At 37.9% G+C, this 20930-nt stretch overlaps 1 protein-coding gene and 1 long non-coding RNA gene across 5 annotated transcripts in view; both read left to right on the plus strand.

Annotated features, from left to right (window-relative positions):
- The first annotated feature begins 3435 nt into the window (after positions 1-3435).
- LOC135427721 (uncharacterized) lies at positions 3436-4776 on the plus strand. Of its 3 annotated transcripts, none has more exons than XR_010436121.1 (6): positions 3436-3525; positions 3597-3750; positions 3822-3874; positions 3951-4085; positions 4285-4346; positions 4423-4776. It is a non-coding gene; the product is annotated as an uncharacterized LOC135427721 (long non-coding RNA). The 3 variants fall into 3 exon arrangements; XR_010436120.1 differs by having other exon boundaries at positions 4285-4337; XR_010436119.1 differs by lacking the exon at positions 4285-4346 and having other exon boundaries at positions 3437-3525.
- Positions 4777-5791: 1015 nt separating this feature from the next.
- The window catches only part of LOC135427719 (mitochondrial import inner membrane translocase subunit Tim17-B), a 31586-nt gene continuing 16447 nt past the window's right edge, over positions 5792-20930 (plus strand). The window contains exons 1-2 of one of the 2 annotated variants that reach the window (XM_064681318.1): positions 5792-5914; positions 5981-6139. In XM_064681318.1, the coding sequence (XP_064537388.1) occupies positions 5996-6139 (144 nt within the window). In that variant the 5' untranslated portion in view covers positions 5792-5914; positions 5981-5995. Of the gene's footprint in view, positions 5915-5980; positions 6140-16299; positions 16321-16385; positions 16452-20930 lie in introns of those variants that run through there. The other variant, XM_064681319.1, reaches the window with a different exon arrangement.

The following is a 20930-nucleotide window of genomic DNA, read 5'->3' on the forward strand; positions in this document are numbered from 1 at the left end:
ACTGCGCAAAATGTCTATCTTTGTGTGAATATGTCGCAGCAAAGCTATGTATATGAGTGTGTCAATTAGCTTATAATTCTGAATTGAATTGGCGAAAACTTTAGTATGATCTTGAAGTATGCCTGTTGGTGATGTTTGCAATTTAAGTAGGCGCTCCGTCTCTCCTGAGTTGCGCACACTTTGGTTATTGTCGGGGGTCACCAATTTGGTTATTTTGATGGAACTTAATAGTCAAATTCTACATCCGTTAACACAAGTAAAATATTTCAGTTTAAACTTTATTTATTATACACAAAAAAGTGAATATTTAGATGCGTAGATGTCGATAGGTAGAGAGCTCGAGATAGAAGGAGGTTGTACGTGCTTTTCGTAATATGGTGAAATTCAAAGTTAGTGTAACCAAACTTATCAAAGAGAAAAAACTTAAAATGTATCAGTTCCTGTGTTGCCAGATCGCCACAGATTTATACCGGTCCACCATTGAACGTGATGAAGTTTATTTGAAAATTTGTCGATATGTAGAGATGGGTTGGCCAAATTACCAACTGGACAAGTTTTCATAGGTTAAAAATCGAACTGCATTTTGAGAATGGCTTACTTTTTTGTGATAATCGACTCGTAATTCCATCAGAATTACAGGAGAAAGTAGGAACGTGGTTACATGCACCACATTTGGGAATTGAAAAAACTCTTGCACGTGCAAGAGCGCTTTATTATTGGCCTAAGATGAACGGTCAGATAAAGGAGATCGTTAAATCTTGTGACATTTGTGAAAAATTCAAACGAAACAATCAAAAAGAAAAGCTGGTTCAAGAAGAGCTACCTAAGTATCCGTTTCAGGTAATCTCTGCTGACTTGTTTGAATATGCAGGACAGGACTTCTTGTCAGTTATTGATGCATACTCAGGATTTTTAATTGTGGAACATGTAAACAATAAAACGGCAAGTCACATTATTAGCAAGTTGAAGAGTAATTTCAACAAACTGGGATATCCAACTGTAATCAGGGCGGATAATGTGCCATTTAATTCTCGGGAATTTGAAACATTTGCGGCTGATCATAATATTGTTATGAAATTCTCAAGCCCTCGGTACCCACAAAGCAATGGGTTAGCTGAGAAAGGCGTTGCGATTGCTAAGAATATGCTGAAACGTTGCATTGAAGCTAGAGACACAGAAAACTATCAATATAGAATTTTGGAATATAACACAACTACTGTTGCAAGCATGGGACTGGCACCGGCCCAGTTGTTTTTTGGTCGGCTGGTAAATACGAGAATGCCGATTTCGCATTCTCTATTGAGTCGTGATAATTTGAGTGAGAAAACTATCCAAAACAAAATTAAAGAAAAAAATGAAAAGCAAAAATATTATTATGACCGGAATGCAAGAGCACTACCAGTATTGAATTTGGGTGATCTAGTTATCTTTAAGACAAATGGAAAAGAATGGAATTATGGAACAATTGTGTGTAATGTAATGGTCGATCGTATATCATTAAGGACAATTTCGAAAACTATTTTAGACGCAACCGACGGTTCATTGCCAAGACTAAGAATAATGAAATGAATGGGGGAGAAGTAATGTTTGAAGAAAATGTCAAATGTAACGTAGCTGGTCCTGATAATTTGAAACCGATTGAAATAGTACCTCCACTTGGGCGCAACAGACAAGACAACGTTAACAATGGCAGTGAACCAATTATATGTGGATGAACCAGGTCTACCAGTGTTGGATGATAGTAATGTATCATCAGATGAATATCAAACTGCTGGTAGTTCGGATTCAGAAGCGAGTCGGGAAGCGACCAAGAGACACCCGAACCAGTGTTAGTTAATGAACCAGATGTTAGGAAAACTCGTAGTGCTCGCGGTAGTCGTCCACCTCAACGGTATGGTTGGAATTAATATAATGTAACAACCATGTGAGGTCAATAACTTCTTATCACATAGTCAAATAGAACTTTAATTTAAGCCTTAAGATCTTTTAAAAGAAAAATGCGTGTAATAATATTGCTTGTTCAATAGTAAACAAGTATAATCGTCACAAGGTGTCGCTGCTAGTCGATGTGTATGTAGTTATAAGGAATACCCATCAATGCAAGTCACTAGATATATCGAATAGCAAGTTGAGCGTCAACCATCACCAAGAAAAGATGCTGAAGATAACAAGACAATAAACTATGAAATATCATACAGCTTAAATAATTAAAGTCTTTTAATTATAATAATACAACAATTATTACATTAAGTTTTACCAATACTATTAAATTTAATCGAACATATATACATACATTTTTTGTATTCTTTTGTTCACTTTATTGTATTTTATATTTTTCACATTACCGAAAATTCGCCTTTTCTATAATTTAAGATTTTTTTTTGTGTGCGGCCGACTTGCACTTGACTCTGGGATATTTTCTTTTCTTACTTTGTTTGCTCCCAATAACAAAAACCGCTTTAGCTTTCAAAAATGTCCCGAGTCACGCTAAGGATGTGGTGGCTCCGACAATTGCGCAACCATCGATCTATCAATAACTTTCCTTCAGCTGACAATCCAAAACACAGCATATTGTTTGGTGTGGGATTATTTTTTAAATATTATTGCTGCCCGTAACAAGAGGAAACACAAAACTTGCCACGAGCATAGCTGGGGAAAGCCCGGTAGTATAAAATAATACATTTTCTTTATAGAATTTCTGTTGTTATGAAATTTTTCGTCACAATCCGCGTATGGCCGCTTCTATAGTCCGTTTATTTTAATAATATTTCCACAAAAAACTTCTTTCTCGTTAGTACCATGATACAATATTAAATAAAGTAAATATATTTAAAAGCTTGGTGAGTAACAGGAACAGAGAAACAAGCTGTTTATAATCTGATTAGCTATGGCGCTATCTTTCAGAATTACAGAAAAGTTTGATAGGCATTTCACCTTAGTACATTTTCAGGGAACGAATGCTATTCATTAAAGAAGTGAAACACATTGGCAACATCTAACATCTTTAAAAATTGCAGCCTCTGTCCACTGACCACATTTCTTACACATATCTGAAAATGTCAAACTTTTGCAAAATGTGTAAAATGCGGCCTGTACGTTTTTCCATAAGAAAATACATATCACAAATTTTTCAAAAATGTCACAATTTTTAAAAATGTGTAAATTCGCCCCGAACAGTTCGTGTTTTTTGCGATGATTTATCGAGTTTTCTATCGAAGTTGTGAAGAAAGTGAATGTGTTCACTACCATAAACAGCTGATATTGCAACGAAGGTAAGCGGTGACTTTAAATTTGTTACGGTACTGCTTGTTTCTCAGTGGGCCGCGCCGGATGGCTCATCGGTTTCTCTGGGTGTAGTCCCATCCCTGGCCCGCAGTCCGCACAATCGATAACAACAAAGCTACAGCGTCTGTAGCAAAACATATCTAAACAACACTATTCAAAATGAACCACATAATCGATAACAACAAACAATCGGAACTTCTAACAAGTGAACAACACTAACAGCTGTAACAACAAGCAAACGTAAACAATATAGATGAGACGCTCAATATAAATTAACACAAAAACACTTTTTATCCACTTTACTCTTCCAGATCGGGTCCCGGTTCCGGACCCAGCGTATGAGATGATCACCTGATCTCGTCTCCCATATTTTGGCCACTAGACGGCCTGCATCAGCCCGTGTCGGCTGTTATGCCCCCTCTCCCCATCAGTTGAGACTTAGTCGGACATTTCTCTCTTCAATATGTGCGTATAATTGGTTGCATTCCTTATGATTATTAACAATTAATGTTTTTTATTTCTATTTATTTATCAAGGTATCTCCATTCACTTATTCACATTATCATGCACGTGAACATTTCTGCACCAGGTGCGTACAATTGTTGCATATACTTGTGATTATGGACAATGTGTATTAATTTCTAAAATTTCAATTTATATTACAGAATATATTTTATTTACTTTAACAACGATAAATGCAACAGGCGACGAAACACTGCGAGCAAAGTTATTGCCAGTCAACAAAAGAAGAAGAAAAAAGAAACGAGGGGAAAGATAAAAACATCAGTTAATTAATTAATGTAATTATGTTTGTCAAAAGTGCTTATAACACCTTGCCTGCCTAAAGAGCTCTCTGGGTGGGGGCGGTAAGGGCCATCATAATGGTTATTCTGCACATATGGTGTATGAAATATGTATTTATATATGTATAAGCTGGTATAGCTCGTGCAAAATTGATCAAAAATCTAATTATTTCTTTTTTTATATATTTGGCACCAGCAATAATCTTTGGGGCCATTCCTTCACTGTTCACACTTTCGAAAATGTCTTACGTGAAACTAGTATATATTATATATTCTTGACTTACAAACAAAAAAAAACTAAATTTAACAACTACAAAAATCTGCTCTCTTTCAGGGAGCACAATCAGGAGTCTACGTCTGACTCTGCCAACGACTCGGGCGAGGAGGGGCGAAATGGGACAGACTCACTTGGAGGATATGGGCGTGGTCTCGCCTGTGTCCGATTCTTCGCTGTTGGATTCTTCGGTCGTCGGTGGCTCGTCTCTTTAGGGTTGCGCCGAGGCTTGGATGAGGTGCGCCGCTTAGCCAAAACTGGCCGGGTCACAGATAACGGCTTGTGAGACGGGAGAAACAGCTGGTCGTCCTCTGCGTGGCTCCTTGGCTGGTACTTATATTTTATTTTGTTTTCCTTTGGTTATATTACCTTCTGAGCATTAATTGTATGAATAAATTTAGCCGCACGTCACAAGTTTCTTTTCTTTTGATTTACGGCCGCCGATTTAGAGAAAATTAAATGTTTTGCGACAATGTTCATTTATTTAAAATTTTATTTGCGGAAAACTTTTCCAGAAAACATTTTTTTTTATGGGGCCGACATGTAAAAATATAACTTTAAGCTCGCTTCGAGCTGGCACGCCCGCCGTTGACCGCTGATCAAATCGAACTCGCTGCTGTACATTTGGGCACCAACATTGGTGCCGAATTTCGGATCACGCGTTCATTTGTGAGGCGAGCACCGTTGCTGCCCATCTGCACATGTGCATTTTTTTGGGTCAACGGCCCAAATGAAGGCCAAGGGCATATCCAAGGGCATGCGATCCGCTCTCCTTATAGTCTCTATAAGAGCGTATCGGGCGGCCAATAGCAATCGCCGCTTTTGGCTCCGTGGATCGCAAGCCCGGCGTTGCCACCCTTCAATAAATTGGGATCCACTGTGGGCCCAGCTTCACCCCCGAGACTCTGACCCTATGACAAAAAGATATCGGCGTGGCCGATAATATCGCACCCAACCAACTAAGCAAACAATCGATACTGAAAGTTATAATTTTAAATTATAATAATTCCACAGTTTTTAACATTTAAAGTTGGCCAAATCCCGCAGAGTTCATTAAATGGAGCCCTTACTTCGAGGTAGTGTTGTTTGACTTTTAAAAGGTAAATCAAAGCAACTCGATCAGCTGTTTATTTAAAGAAGCGGTACTTTTCCCACTCACAAGTTACCGACAACCGACACTTGCCAATGGAACATCAATATGTGATATTTGAAAATATAACTTTTTTTAGCATAGTGGAAAAAGTCTGCCGTTCTATCGCATAAATCATATGGAAGAGAGTAAGCCAAGCATTTTCCTGTAGTGTAAGCGATCAAAAGACATCATATGTATGTATATCTTACTCGCTCGTTGGACCAGATGCACCGATATATTTTGTGTTCACTTTGGTAACACCTCATGTCCCATCTATATGTTCTTTGGTTAGTGCTATAATTGTATGCGTTGATATTGAATTATTCGATATATAAAATTATTTCGATTCGAGAAAACATCGATTTTTATTAAATCGATGTGTATCGTGCATACCTAATTCAGTTTATTGTAGCGTGTTAAGTAATTTCTTTCATGTAGTTAATTATTTGTTAACTTGTTTGAATAAATGGTGTTGTTTATTTACAGATAACCAGCACTATAATGGAAGAATATGCACGCGAACCATGTCCTTACCGAATTGTGGATGATTGTGGTGGTGCTTTCGCCATGGGTTGTATCGGAGGCGGTGTTTTCCAAGCAATTAAGGGTTTTCGAAACGCTCCATCAGGACTAAGCAAGCGATTGGTATATAATACACATTAAAAGCCATTTTATTAATTTAATTTGTTCTTACGAATGAATCTCCAAAAAGACGCTTACGTATGTATACTTATGTATGTATGTATTTATGTACATTGTACAATGGTTCACTGATTACTTCCTGCAGACGCAATAATTGTAATAATAATTTGTAATATGTAAAAATTGTCGCATATTGCCTATCATCAATATTCTTGCTTTTTCGTGATATTTTTGCTGGTGAAAATCCAAGTCCCTTCAAGCCGATAAATAATACGACATAAGAAACTGGTGCATGTTCAGAACATCAGTGGATAATGTATGATGTTTAAAAAAGTCTTACTTACCATTAGCGTTATTTTCGCGAAACCCGGTGCACTGTTTTCACATAGCAATTCAATTCTGGAGCCACGGAAATCAGTTTATTATTTTTATGGCTAATGTGTTTTTTTTCTTTTGTAATTGAAAAAACACTTAAATCAATCTGCTTACTACGATTCTCGTTGCCGTTCAATATGTACGCAAATTTAGAACCTATCTCAAAGAAACCGGTACAGTATGTGAAGAAATTGTTTTGACCAAGCGAAAAATGCATATCTTCCAGATTAAATATATATATTTAATATAATAATAATATATATGTATATATATAAATATATCAATTTTCAGCATTTAAAAGAAAACGAAATGTTGAAAATTGATTTGTAAAACCATTAAACATTTTTTTGGAATAATGATTAAGTAATGCAATTAAGAATACTTCTTAGGAAGTTAATATGCATAGTTAACTTCCGATTCTATACCGTTGTAGAGGGTATTATAACTTTATCATAAAATGTCTTACGCATACGAAAAATTAAATGAACTTTTTTTGTATACCATCCGATCCATTTTCAGAGATCTTTGTGCAATTTCTCAGTTTTCGGAAAATTCATTTCTCCTTGGTATAAAAGGGAGTCAAAGATTTGGTGGGTGACTTCGCGCTCAAATTCATTTCCAAAGTCCTTTACGAAAATTCAGTTCAGACGTTTACCACACCATTCGCACACACCCAGCTTCCTCTGTGGTATATGCAAATCAAAATTTTTTTCTGATTTTCTGCAAATTATTTTCCAAAGCCTCACATAAAAACTGAGTACGTGGCGAAAAACGGTTATATGGACTTTTTTTTCAACTAAATGTCTTTAAGATCTTAAAAATCTTTTTGAAAATTCACACTTCACTCTTTTTGCAAAATCTACCCACTTGGACGATAAATGTGGGTCAAATATTGAATAGGTGCAAGAATTATCGGGTGCAATCTCAATGGCAAGATCTTTAAAAAAAACCAATTGTGACATATTTTACACTCTTCAGGCCGCCTCAGTGAAAAATGTGGGTCAAAGGTTGTCAGGATTAAGTTTTAGGTTTCGTCGTGAATACGTGCTTCAGTAATTTTGGAAATTCTATTCACAACTGTGGAAATTTGTCGTATCGGTTTTAGGGTATAATGAACGAAAGTTTATTTGCCGGCTTTAAGATTCTCACCATAAGAGCATAATATATGAAAATCGTCGATGCCAATATTTAATAGTCTAAGTTCAAGATAATACTGACAGATTTTACGTTTTCAGTTTTGTTGACAATGACAACCTATTCTTGATTTAAGATCTTTTGACAATGTCTAAATGCAAAGTGAGTAAGTCTAATTTCATAACATGGCGCAGCCTGCCATTTGACGCATAACTTCAAAGATACAAATGAGCGAAGAGAAACAACGATTACTGGGTGTCATTTTGTATCGCTTGGCTTCTAGAGTTCCTACTATATTCCGTCCAGACGCGTCCTTTGACCCGAAGGAATCCCACATCTATACTCCGGCACTGTTCTTCCCCAATGCCAAGTTTCTCAATTTCGTATCTAGCATGCTTGTTTTTATACCCTGAACCCATTAAAATGGGTATAATGTATTTGTGCAAATGTATGTTACAGGCAGAAGGAAGCATCTCCGACCCTATAAAGTATATATATTCTTGATCAGCATCAATAACCGATTCGATCTAGCCATGTCAATTCTGTCTGTCCGTTCCTCCGTCCGTATGTATGAACGCAAGGATATCAGAACCTATAAGAGCTAGAGACTTGAAATGTTAGCGGTAGGTCCTCCTAGTGCCCGCGCAGATCGAGTTTGTTTCCGATATTCGATAACTTGCCCCGTTTCCAAGTAATCGATAAAAATCGATATCGAAATCCTGTTTTTTGAGCAATTTCGGCAAATAATATGAGCTAGAGTCACCAAACTTGACATGTCGCTTCTAGAATAGTATATACATATATATCAAGTATCTTTCATTTTGTACCTATCGCCACCTCCCCGCTACCACCGCATAGCCATAAATCAAGTTAATAATCCAACTTGTATTGCCGACCAATTTAAGCCACAAGTTATAAGCAATTGACTTTTTGAGAATACAAAAATATTCTATGGCATAATAAGATGTACTGTCGATAATTTTATTAAGATCGGTTAAGAAACAAAAGTTATGTGCGCACGTGTTAGCAGCATCAAGCGCAAATTTTAAGAATTTCTGTGTGCATGTACACACACACATTCATGCACGTCTGCTTTGAATTCTATCAACAGCATTGCAATTGCGATTGAATTGTTTTCTGTGCTGCTATTTTAATTGGTTTTCTTCTCAGTGCGTCCCAGTTATTGGTGTGGCTCTTGAATAGAGGCGGCGGCAAGCGGTGCAGTAAGTAGCGAGCTCGAACCCTATGGAGGAGACTATTTTTTTTTTTTGGCTGGTGTGGCTGTTGAGTAGAGGAGGCATCAATGGAACTTTTTTTTTTAATTTATCTTTATTATTACTAAAGCAAACGAGCGCGTAGCGAGAGCTGAATTTAGTGTTGGAGTAAGAGGGTTCAGGGTATCCCCTAGTCAGGAGCTCCCTACTAGAACCTCTTGTTTACTTTTAACACTTTATATGGGGCCAAAAATGTTCCTTTTTATACCCTGAACCGTCCGTCCGTCCGTCCGTCCGTATGTATATAAGGATATCAGAACCTATAAGAGCTAGAGACTTGAAATTTTAGCTGTAGATCCTCCTAATGCCCGCGCAGATGAGAGTTTGTTTCCGATATTCGAAACCTTACCCCGTTTCCAAGTAATGGATAAAAATCGATATCGAAATCAGGTTTTTTGAGCAATTTTGGTAAATAATAAGAGCTGGACTCACCAAATATGACATGTAGCTTCTAGAATAGTATATATATCAAGTATCTTTCATTTTATAGCAATCGCCACCTCTCCTTTACCACCACAAAGCTATAAATCAAGCAAATAAACCAATTTATGCTGCTCACAATATAAGCCTCAATATAAATGCAATTGTCATTTTGAGAATACACGAATATTTTTTCTGGCCTATAATCCCTCACTAAGTTCTCTACTTTGAACCTCAAATCATTGTCCAGGTGAGTTCTATATCTGGTATGGATTCTTCACTAAAATCAGCCATTAGTAACTGGTAAAAGGTATTTATCAAAGCTCGAATTCGAATCTGACGAGATAGTCATATGCCTTTCACTATAATAACTGCTTTTGCTTGTGACTTTTCCTTGAATAATTACCTTCTTGATTGATCGGATCAAAGTTCTTCTCTTCTCGGTGACGCACCACATGGAACCATATCTTTATTGTAACCACGTCCAAACTGGTATCAACTACGAACGAACCTAGTGTATACATTTTCTTGCCTCCTATAGTTATTAACTCTTTTTACTGTGATCTCAAAGCAACTGGGTATAACTGTGTATAAGTACTTCAATTGATGGTACAAATGTCGCTACCCGAATCAAATATTGCCTTTATATGTCGTTCTCCAATTTGTAAATTTATAAAAACTATTTTTTCTATTTCTTTTGGCAAAGCTATTGTACTTGTCCTTTTTTCTCTTTCCGTTTATCCTTTGCCTTACATTGATTTGGCTCCTGTCCAACTTTATTGCATTAAAAACACCTGACACCACTTTTATTGCAGTCTCTCGCTATATGATTGCTGCCTCCACAATTGAAACAACGTCTTTCGTCTTTGGTCTTAAATCCGTGACCCACTCTTTATTTTTCATGGATCTTCAATTTCTCGCGGAATTCGTGGAAATTAGTGGCATAGTACAGACATCCTTTATTTTGTTTGTTTTGAATCAGGAATGCCCTCAATAATATATCACAGAATACCTTTCTCATCCAAATTGGATTGCCTTGCTAGCGTAGCGTATATAAATATTCAGTTAGGGTTTCCGTATGGGTCTTCTTATTCTCTACCACCTCTTGTGCACCTGTTTCGCTGTTAGCTTTTCAATAAATTCATTTGCAGTGCCCCCTTCAAAAAATTCCTATCCTTTAGGTTATGCTGTTCAAAACTAATTTCACAGCTCCTTTGACTAGCTGCCCATCTTAAATGAATTTTTTTAAATCGGTCCCCTGAACTGTTAGGGCATAAGGTTCGAACTCTCAGAGCCACTCATCAATGTCTGGAGAGCCATTTCCAGTAGAACCATCTAAACTATCTGGATTTTTATCAAAATACTAAATTAATCTTTGATGTAAGTCTACTTTAACACCTGTACCTTGCAACTTAAGTTCCTTTTTTATTATATTTAAATTGTTTATTCAGTTACTGTGAGTTGTGTGATTTCATCTTAATATGACAATTTAAATCCAAGTTGCTAACAATATTATTAAAAAAAATAATACAATAGTAGAGTCTGTTAAACGCAATGTTTAAATAATGTTAAACTTGTTAAACTTCTTCATGAGCACACACTCGTCTATGAGAATAGCTTCTCGTCGCTTCTTCTTCGTCAAGTTTCCTACGTCACTCTTAAACACCTGGTTCGTTAAGTCGTCTTCTTCTCTTGTCGTCGTCGTTTGCTCTGTTTTCTGACTCGGTTACACAGAACTGAGTCGTTTTCCTCAGTTCTCGGTATTCTCCTTTTCCTCGGATTTTCGTTTTCTGTCGTATTTTGACACCCAACTGTCACTACACGTCGTCGTCTTCTACTCTTTTCGTTATTTTTAACGAATACCGTTGTTTACGTTTGTGAGTGCGTTGGTTGCTGCGAATTTCGTCGTCATATTGTAGCAACGGTTGTCTCACTGGTTTTCTTTCAGCTTCTCTCACTTCGCTCGCAATTCCTGCCTTCATCGAAAACTTGAAAATTTTACTTATGCGGTCTTTTCACTGTTTCATTACTGCCCATTTGAACAACACTTAATGGTTATTGCCCTTTTTAGCAGGTTTTTTTTGGACGATTCCGATAATTTTAGGGATCGAAGTTCTGAAGTCATTAAATTACACTATGTCCTTTTAGTTTTAATATTAACACATTGGTGTTTATTCACTTCATAAATTTTTGTCTTATTGAACAGTGATACGTTTTCTTATTACACTCAATGAGATCACACGCAGGTCTCTTCACTTCAGATGCTCGAACTCGACTCTATTGTCGTGTGCTCCTGTTACCACCTGCTGTCGAGTAGAGGCAGTGGCTAGTAGCTCGGTAGGGCCGGGTTCAAGTCCTATTCAGAAATATTTTTTTTTTATTCCACTATTTTTTATGATACTTATTTATAATATAATACTAAATCAAATTAGCCCGTACCGCGAGCTGCATTTTCCCTAGTCGGAAACTAGAGCTATTACTTGTTTATACATTTTTTGCTGTAATCAAATTTTTTATATACTTATTCTACCAAAGGCAATATAAATAAAAATATGGGTAACGCCGAACAACGAATGCTGCCATGCAGTTTGAACCACAAGGAAATCGGAACCCTTGCGCTTAACTCAAAGAGCGTAAAATAAAATGTGCTCTTAGCTTCGGGTCAGTGAGGGCCGTTCTGTGTATATACAAATGATACAGGTTGTGTCTACGATAAATCCAGTAATAATGTCGGTAATGGTGTCCTGCTCAACCCATTCTTGTTGGTATCCCGCTGGCTCTCATCGTGAGTCGATGTTCGTCCTCACTTGTTTAGAATGGTGTCCTTGTGCTCAGCAATGAAACAAATGATTTTACGGCAAGTGCGAAGCACTTGGGAAGTAGGAGGCTCAATTCCGGATCGTGTACTGTAACATTCAGGGAATTTGCACACAACATTGTTGCGATCAACGGACGTATTTCCATGGAAAGTGTCCGGTTTCTGGGATAAGATTGGTAATGGGCGGCGCTTCCTGCTCTTAAGCAGCAACCGAAAGTTACGCGTGTCGCAAAACGTCGTTGTGACTGCTAGAGTATTACCTCCATCACATTCCGCTATAATGCTATCTAAGATTTGCAAGACTGTGTGATTATTATTCAATAATGCAGGGGATGATGCTATCTTAAGATTCTTTCATTATTCACTAGTTACAGTTACAGGGACATCTGTGAGTTGTTCATTCAAAATAGACTTCAAATCAGCGTGACCTTAGATGGTTGGATTTTTTATCTTTGCCTTACCTGAATATCTGAACTTCGTGTAAGTCGTATGGTTTATCTGATCCAGTGTTTTGGTGTTAATCATCATTGCCTGTTATTACACTAAGAGTTTTGACTCAGGCCGCTTAATTTGTCGAAGTTAACAAGGGTGCCTGCCACGGTCTTTAACACTGCCTAAAAAGCCAGTACTTGCCATCCTGAGGTGCATTCGTAACGCGGAAAACAAGTTTCTCATGTGTTCGATATCTATGTCTAATAGCTTTCGCATGTGATACTGTAAAAAGAAGTCTGACGTTTCCATTGTTTCATCCATTATACGTAGGACACCTGATATATTAGCTGAGTGCCTAACGAAATCATGTTGGCTTTAAACTAATACTCCATCTACTATGTGAATGTAATTGGAGTGTAAATAGTCGGTAATCCGAGCATTAGTCACTGCGAAATGTATAAGTATAAGCCTCGGGTATTGGAAAACGATAACTTCCTTAACTATTACAAAAACTAAACTAATGTCACGTTCGGTATTTATCTCAAGTTGTCCTTGTGGACCATCTTTGTGTTCAGTCTTGTGATACAAAAATCATATAAATATCTGGCATCGGGTACTTGTATGGAATACCCTTTTCGTTAAGCTCACGAAAATCTATACCCATTCGCTTTTTCTTATTACCCAGCTCATTTGTTTCTTTTTTGTCGAGATTGGATTTTATTATGACTATTGGATTATTATGACTCGTAGATAATGCCGTTCGTTAGAAAGTCTTCTATTACAGAAGTCAAACATTAAATTTTGGTGAAGTTTACATTTTTACATCAATGGTATTGATTTTCCGTGATACATTTCCAAATTTCATTTCATTGATTTTTAACCAGATGACGGCGTCTATCTGCGCTAGCAGATCTAGATCAATGATTCCGCCGGAGGTAGTCAGTGATTTTAACAAAAAGAATGGGCGCTTATGCCAAATATTTATACCATTAACCCGCTGAAAATGGATAAAAAGGGTATAGTATTTTTGTCCAAAGTATAACAGGCAGAAAGAAGCAACCCCACAAAGTAGATATATTCTTAATCAGCATCAATAGCCAAGTCGATCTAGCCATGACCATATGTTTGTCCGTCTCTCCTTATGTATGAACGCAAGGATCTCAGAGCATAATAATCGATAGCCTGTCCCGTTTCCCAGTAATCGATAAATATCAATATCGAAATCTTGTTTTTGGGCCATATATCATAGGTTTTAAGAGCTAAGGTCACTAAATTTGGAATATACTTTGCATGTACGCTATATTTCAATTTCAAGTCTATAGATCTTATATCCGCTGGTAAATTGTGCATTATTTGTTTAAAAAAAGAGGTTGGTTGTGAAAGCACGTTATACCCTCACGGACGTCTTCTTCTCACGCAGAATAGAGATGATTCTGAGTCCACCGTGAAAACTTGTTATGTATATGTTCGCTATACAGTTTTTTAAATCGATGATTTCGGGGCATTAAAGCTGTATGCTTCGAGTCAAATGGGATTTCTGCATTTGTATCAATGAGATTGTTTTCCAAAGTGTCTGATTCCGCTTGGATACCATTGACTGAAAGATACATGCGAAGGATTTGAAAGTATGATGAATAATTGCTTATGGCTTTAGTTAGCATCGATTGTGCTTTGATGCTGTTACTTGATTTTTGGCGCGTAATTAAATGTGTGCAAGAGGTGGTTCACATAACTGTTGCAAATTTTTGACAGCAAGCACTAGAATATCAAGCTACTTCTAACAAATTATTGGCCTGCAGAAGTTCAGCGCAGAAATCTTCGAAGTTTGTATGCTTTTGTAGCTCATCAAATTTATTGGCGACGAAGTATTGACGTATCGATCCGTGCATTTGAAGCACAATTTTAGAATTAGTCGAAAAATTTGCACGTTCGACAAAAGGGTAAATTTATTTACAAATTCTTACCACTGCCTACTAGATAGTAGCGCAGCGCACAGTTCGAGTTTGCGGTAGAAACGAACTAAGATGTCCCCTCCATCATTTCGATGCCTATTCCGTAAGCTTTTTCAAATGCGACAGCGAAACCATGAATTTCACAACGCTTCACAGTAGACATGAGCTTACTGGGCTTGTAAATCCTAAGGAGTCCTAAATTCTGGATGCTGCAGAATGTTTTGAATTCCTCGTATATGTTTGTAACTTTTAAAATTTGTAGAAAAAGACAAAAACATGTTATGCTACTTCGAACGTTTTTATCTTGATCTTAACGATGATTAAAACTTCTTTTGCAGGTTTCTCGATAAGAAAAGAATTAATGCTAATTTTGTACTCTTGCAGCACTTATGGGATTCAGCGATTTGATACAATCCTCTCATTGTAAGAAATGAAAATCCAAGTGTAATTGTGTTTAAATTATATGCTTGAACCTCTTTAATGGAATAAGTTAATATGCTTTAACCGCTTTGATCGAATCTGCCCTTCATGGAATCAAATGGCGACGTCTTTCGCTGAGGCATCAAACACGAAGCGCAGTTTTGTCGACAAGCGCTGTGGTTGAAGAACATATTGATAGAGAATATAGTAGTAAGGTTATATCACGATACGTTTACGTTTTCTAATAATGACATGTGACCTCGTCATAAATTCATTGTACAATGTTTTTATCTGATCACAGAGTTGTATGAATTACCGAGAGTGGCAGGCGATTGCTTAGATGGAACTCTCATATCGTTTACCCTCACACGGTAGTCATATCTTCCTAAATTTCTTTACTAGGATGTGTAGTGGCCGTAATATAAATTCACAATAGAGGAAAGCTTATTTAAAGAAATGTTAAGCTAATGTAGTTAGACACCCTGCTCTAGTTTTTTTATGGCTGCACGTGTGTTCAATAGAAAGAATAGCACAAAGTCGTACGATTGAACCGTAATAGCTCTGCTTATCAGGTGTACAGCAAGCTGCACAATTATCAGTCGATCATTGAGTCGAGAGTACTATTGTCGAACAGACGTCTTAACGTCAAGTTCTTTTCTTATCTAAATAAGTACAGAATATAAGTTCTAGTGGAGTTGAGCCAAGCCGAAGGTACGTTAGATAATTAGTGAAACGCTTAGGCTAAACTATAGGTCCCCATTGCAGGCGGGTACCAGCCATAATAACCTAAGAGGCAAACACTGGGTGACCACAACAGCTCATTTAAGAATTGAGCGGAAAACAGAATAACGGCAGCCCGACGACAAGCTGGTTGCCTGGCCATATAAACCGGAGCCAGCCAAATACCAGGCTGTACTGGCATTAACATAGTTTATTCTCAGGCGCTCCACGCCACCATTTATCGGCATCCGGCATATATTGCTAACAACGTCGCTTCTACGCACATGGCGCGATGAAAGAGACATCCAGCCATCCACTTAATGGTCGGAAGCGAGAACAGTGCAATCCGCCGTTGACAATTGGACGTACCGCTCGACATGTCGGAACTCTCGCACTGAGCGAGATTAACTAGTTCCATCCAAATCTGAGGACCTTCACAGGTCCCCAGGAGCCGTAGCAGCGTACCTTTGCATGATGCTGCCATGAATTGGGTATCGAAATATAAGGGATAGACGTGGTCATTTAATTTTCCAAACGCTAAAAAGTATCAGCAGGCGTCTTTTTAAATAGTTTGATTGAAACTTAAAACAAAATCACAAAATTAAAAGAAAGATATGCTGATGTTAAGGGGCCATGGATGTATATTATTTTTTTATTATTATTTGAAGAAATACTTTTATCTAATATAAATTTTGTTTAAACAGCGGCAACGCAATGTCTACGTCATCTTGGGCCCAACGATCAACGTAAGAACAACAAGTAAATGCTGCGTGAGTAATGTAAATAAGTAGTAGTAACATCATTAATGAAAATGTATAACGTCTAATGACAATTACTTAATACTAGACGGTAAGGTATCTCCCATATAAAAATCATATTCATCGCCAATTCAAAGCTCAGCATCAAGCACAATAAGGCCCTTCTGGCTCAGTAAATTATAAGACCCGAATTTAATTAGAACTTAAGCTAAGTTGAATTTTCACCGCAGGTTTTCGTAAGATTCTTATTTTCACATATGATAGCTACCTTAAAACTGTTTTGGATTTAGCGATTGCAATTCGGAAATACGGATTGATCGACTAAAATAGATCTAGGGTGAGCTTGAGAATTAAGAGCGTCAGTTTCTTTATGTTAGTAATATTTTGATAAGAGTGTTCTCGAATTGTTAAGGATTTACAAGGTGCTGAAGTACTCCGGAAATTGTCCAGCAATTCAGAACACCTTTCACACCAATTTTCAATAGTTTCATTAGCCGAAATAGTCAGGAAATCTATCGGGTTGATTTCGCTCGACAAAAGTATTTTTTTTTTAGTTTAGCAAGATGAAAGACAGACCTCCAATTTTACGACAATTTAAAACACCACCATTTACAAATTAATTTAGTGTTGAGGTCAGATATTTGTATAAGAACCAAATATGCCACTTCAGCATAGTACTGAAGATTTAAGTGCTATCCAAGAGCAGGATTCATTCTGTGGAAGATGCAACGAAGTGTTGTCGGTCACTGACTTAATAGCCAAGGCCCCAAGCAAATTTCATAAGGATTGTATCTTGGACGTAGTGCGAATTACACCTAAGTGCCCAGTTTGTGGAGCCGATTGTACGTCAATGAATTTGACGTACTCAAACAATAACTTGGCCGCCGAATTGAATTCAGCAGCGTCAAGCATAAATGACTCGCTAGGGACGAATGAGATGTCACAGGCACCCAGGGGGGCATCCAAACATTTTAGAGGGAAAGGTCGAGGAGCCAGCCCTAGAAGAGGCATGTCCACCAGGTCAACCAGCCGAGCATATTTAGATCGCGCCCTGGAGGAACCGAGACAAAATAAGAATCTTACTGCGATTTCACAAGTTGATATGGCGAACTTCTTAAACTCAGCGATAGCTAGTCAGCAAGCTGAAAGGCTTGACAAGTTGGCCGCTTTCTTGAGCAAAAACATAGAAGATTGCAATTACCAACCAATAACCCTTTAAGTTTGTTAGTAAGCCTAAACGTTCCACGCGACGTTTAAAATCATTCTGGAAGACAATCCGAGCGAATCGAAAAAAAATAATTTCATCAGTGTTTCTGAAATCTGATGAATGTCTTTATACGAAAGTAGAAATCGAAGATAAAGATTTTATAGCCTTGCTCGATTCAGGAGCAGCAATTAGCTGCGTAGGAGGCATAGCCGCCAAAGAGTTTTTGGCAAGTAACAAAACTAAAAAGTGCGCGGGTGCAATTAGTACCGCGAACGGAACTCCAAGTGACGTATTAGGCAAGCTTGTTACTTCGATTAAGTATCGTCAACAGGCAGAAGAACTCAAACTGTTTATTATTCCTGGTCTAAAGCAAAACGTCTATCTTGGGATAGACTTTTGGCGCAAATTTGGTTTGTTAAAAAAGATTACATCGTCAGAAGTCACCGAGCTAGACGTAGGGACATCTGATAACAACACAGAAGCGCCCAATTATCATATTTCCTCACAAGAACAACAAAAGCGTCTCGATGCTGTAATTGACATATTTCCTTCCTTCACCAAAGAAGGGCTAGGCCAAATTGGTTTAATCAAACATTCTATTGACGTAGGGTCAGCGGTTCCTATAAAACAACGGCATTGGCCAGTTTCGCCAGCTATAGAAAAGCTTATGTTCGCCGAAATAGACAACATGTTGGCAACGAACGTAATAGAAGAGTATCCGAGGCCCTAGTGCAGCAATTGTGTACTAGTAAAGACGGGTGACAAATGTCGGTTATGTCTGGACTCACGCAAATTAAAAAGGGTAACGAGACGCGATGAATATCCCTTACCACACATTGACGGCATCTTGAGTCGTTTACCACCAGCCAGTTTTATAACCGGCTTGCCTATAGGCAAATACCTCTCGATGAAAAGTCACGTCAGTATACCGCCTTCACGATACCAAATCGACCTCTTTACCAGTATAAAATGGTGCCCTTCGGACTATGCAACGCATCGCAAACGCTTTGTCGATTAATGGACCAGGTGATACCTGCCCATCTACGTACTAGGGCTTTCGTTTATTTGGACGACTTGTTAATATTGTCGGACGACTTTAATTCGCACAGGAGATAGCTGTGTGCTTGCGCAAAACAAATTTGACTATCAATGTCGGTAAATCAAAGTTCTGTATGCGGGAAATATCTAGGATTTATAATAGGACAAGGACGCTTAATGACAGACCCTGATAAGATTTAATCCATTGGAGAGTTTCCAATTCCATCCACGGTGAAACAATTGCGTCGGTTCTTAGGTTATAGCTGTGTGCTTGCGCAAAGCAAATTTAACTATCAATGTCGGTAAATCAAAGTTCTGTATGCGGGAAATATCTAGGATTTATAATAGGACAAGGACGCTTAATGACAGACCCTGATAAGATTTAAGCCATTGAAGAGTTTCCAATTCCATCCACGGTGAAACAATTGCGTCGGTTCTTAGGTTTAGCTGGTTTAGTATAGGCGATTCGTCGAGAATTATGCCACCATTAGCTTTCCTCTCACAGAATTGTGCTGGAATAAAAATGCTACACAAGCTTTTGAATCCCTAAAAAACAGTTTAACTGCAGCACCAATTTTAATAGCTCCGGATTTATCCAAACGATTTATCTTGTTGTGTGACGAAAGCACGTACGGCCTCTGGTGTGTGCTTGCACAAGAAAGAGATCGGGTAAATCAAGCTTAACTACCCGACCTAAAAGTCGTAGAAGAATACGTCTATAAAAAGGCAGATTTTAGCAACTGTGATGAGACTCAAGAATTAAATGAGTGGAAGCTATGAGTTTCATCTGCGTTACTCTCAGGGATCTTGCAGCAAGCTCATGACTGACCCAGCTCAGCTCATTGTGGCATGACAAAAACCGGATAGAAACTTAAGATATTTATTTTGGCCACGCATGGTTACACAAATGCGAGCTTACATCTCCAATTGTGACATTTGTCGTTCTATAAATAGCCCGAATATAGTTTTGAAACCCCCGATGGGCAAACCATTGACGTCTGATAGGCCTTTTCAAAAACTATATTTATTTACTATATTTACTATTTACTAAGGCTGGCAACATTGGTTTACTCATCGTCGTAGATCACAACACTAAGTTCCACTTTCTCAACCCGCTTAAGACGTTTACGGCCCTAAAAATTTGCGAGTACCTGGAAAGCACAATCTTTTATACTTTTGGAGTCCCAGAAGTATTATTAACGGATAACGGTACCCAATTTAGGTCTAGCTTCTTTGAAGCTTTCCTAACCAAATATGGCATAACACATCGCTGTACGGCCATATATTCCTCCAAGCGAATGCTAGCGAGAGATTGAATCGGTCGGTGTTGGCAGCTATGCGCGCTTATATTGGTAACGAGCATTCTAATTGGGATGCTAATCTCAGTGCTATAAGCTGAGTCTTACGAGCTACTGTGCAACGAAGCACGGGATACTCGCCCTCGGACAAAACATGATCCTTAACGGAAAAGATTATAGCCTTTTGCGTAATCTCGATCTTATAGACACACTACAATTGGCAAGACAAAAAGCCAGACACAACGTAAATAAAATTCACGCGGTTTAATTTGCGCAGTCGTAATGTTCAATTTATTGTGGGAGATGCAGACTCAGAGAAGTGCCCTAAAAAAGTTTAACTCTAAGTTAGTCCCAGTATTCATCCTTGTCAAAGTGTTAAAGAAACGTAGTCCATATTATTATGAATTAATGGATCCTACAGGCAAGAAACTTAATGTTTTTCATTTAAAGGATATCCAAATGAAGAAGAAAAAAACCATAAGTCTTCAGATAATGCCTCTTCGAACAAATTGTGTTCCATTATCTGGTGGCCGTAGTATAAATTCACAATAGAGGAAGGCTTAAAAAGAAATTTTAAGCTAATGTAGTGAGACACCCTGCTCTATTTTTTTTTTGTTGCTGCACACGTGTTCAATAGAAAGAATAGCACAAAGCGGAGAAAAATCGTACGATTGAACCGTAAAAGCTCTGCTTAGCAGGTGTACAGCAAGCTGCAGAATTATCAGTCGACCATTGAGTCGAGATTACTAGTGCCGAACAGACGTCTCAACTCCAAGTTATTTTCTTATCTAAATAAATTACAGAATATAAGTTCTATTGGAGTTGAGCTAAACCGAAGGTACGTTAGATAATCAGTGAAACGCTTAGGCTAAACTATAGGTGCCAATTACAGACGGGTACCAGCCATAATAACCTAAGAGGCAAACACTGGGTGACCACAACAGCTCA

Source organism: Drosophila montana, unplaced genomic scaffold, assembly GCF_035044405.1.
Source record: "Drosophila montana isolate Dmon_TW-CO22-7 unplaced genomic scaffold, ASM3504440v1 contig_2241_1, whole genome shotgun sequence".
NCBI lineage: Eukaryota > Metazoa > Arthropoda > Insecta > Diptera > Drosophilidae > Drosophila > Drosophila montana.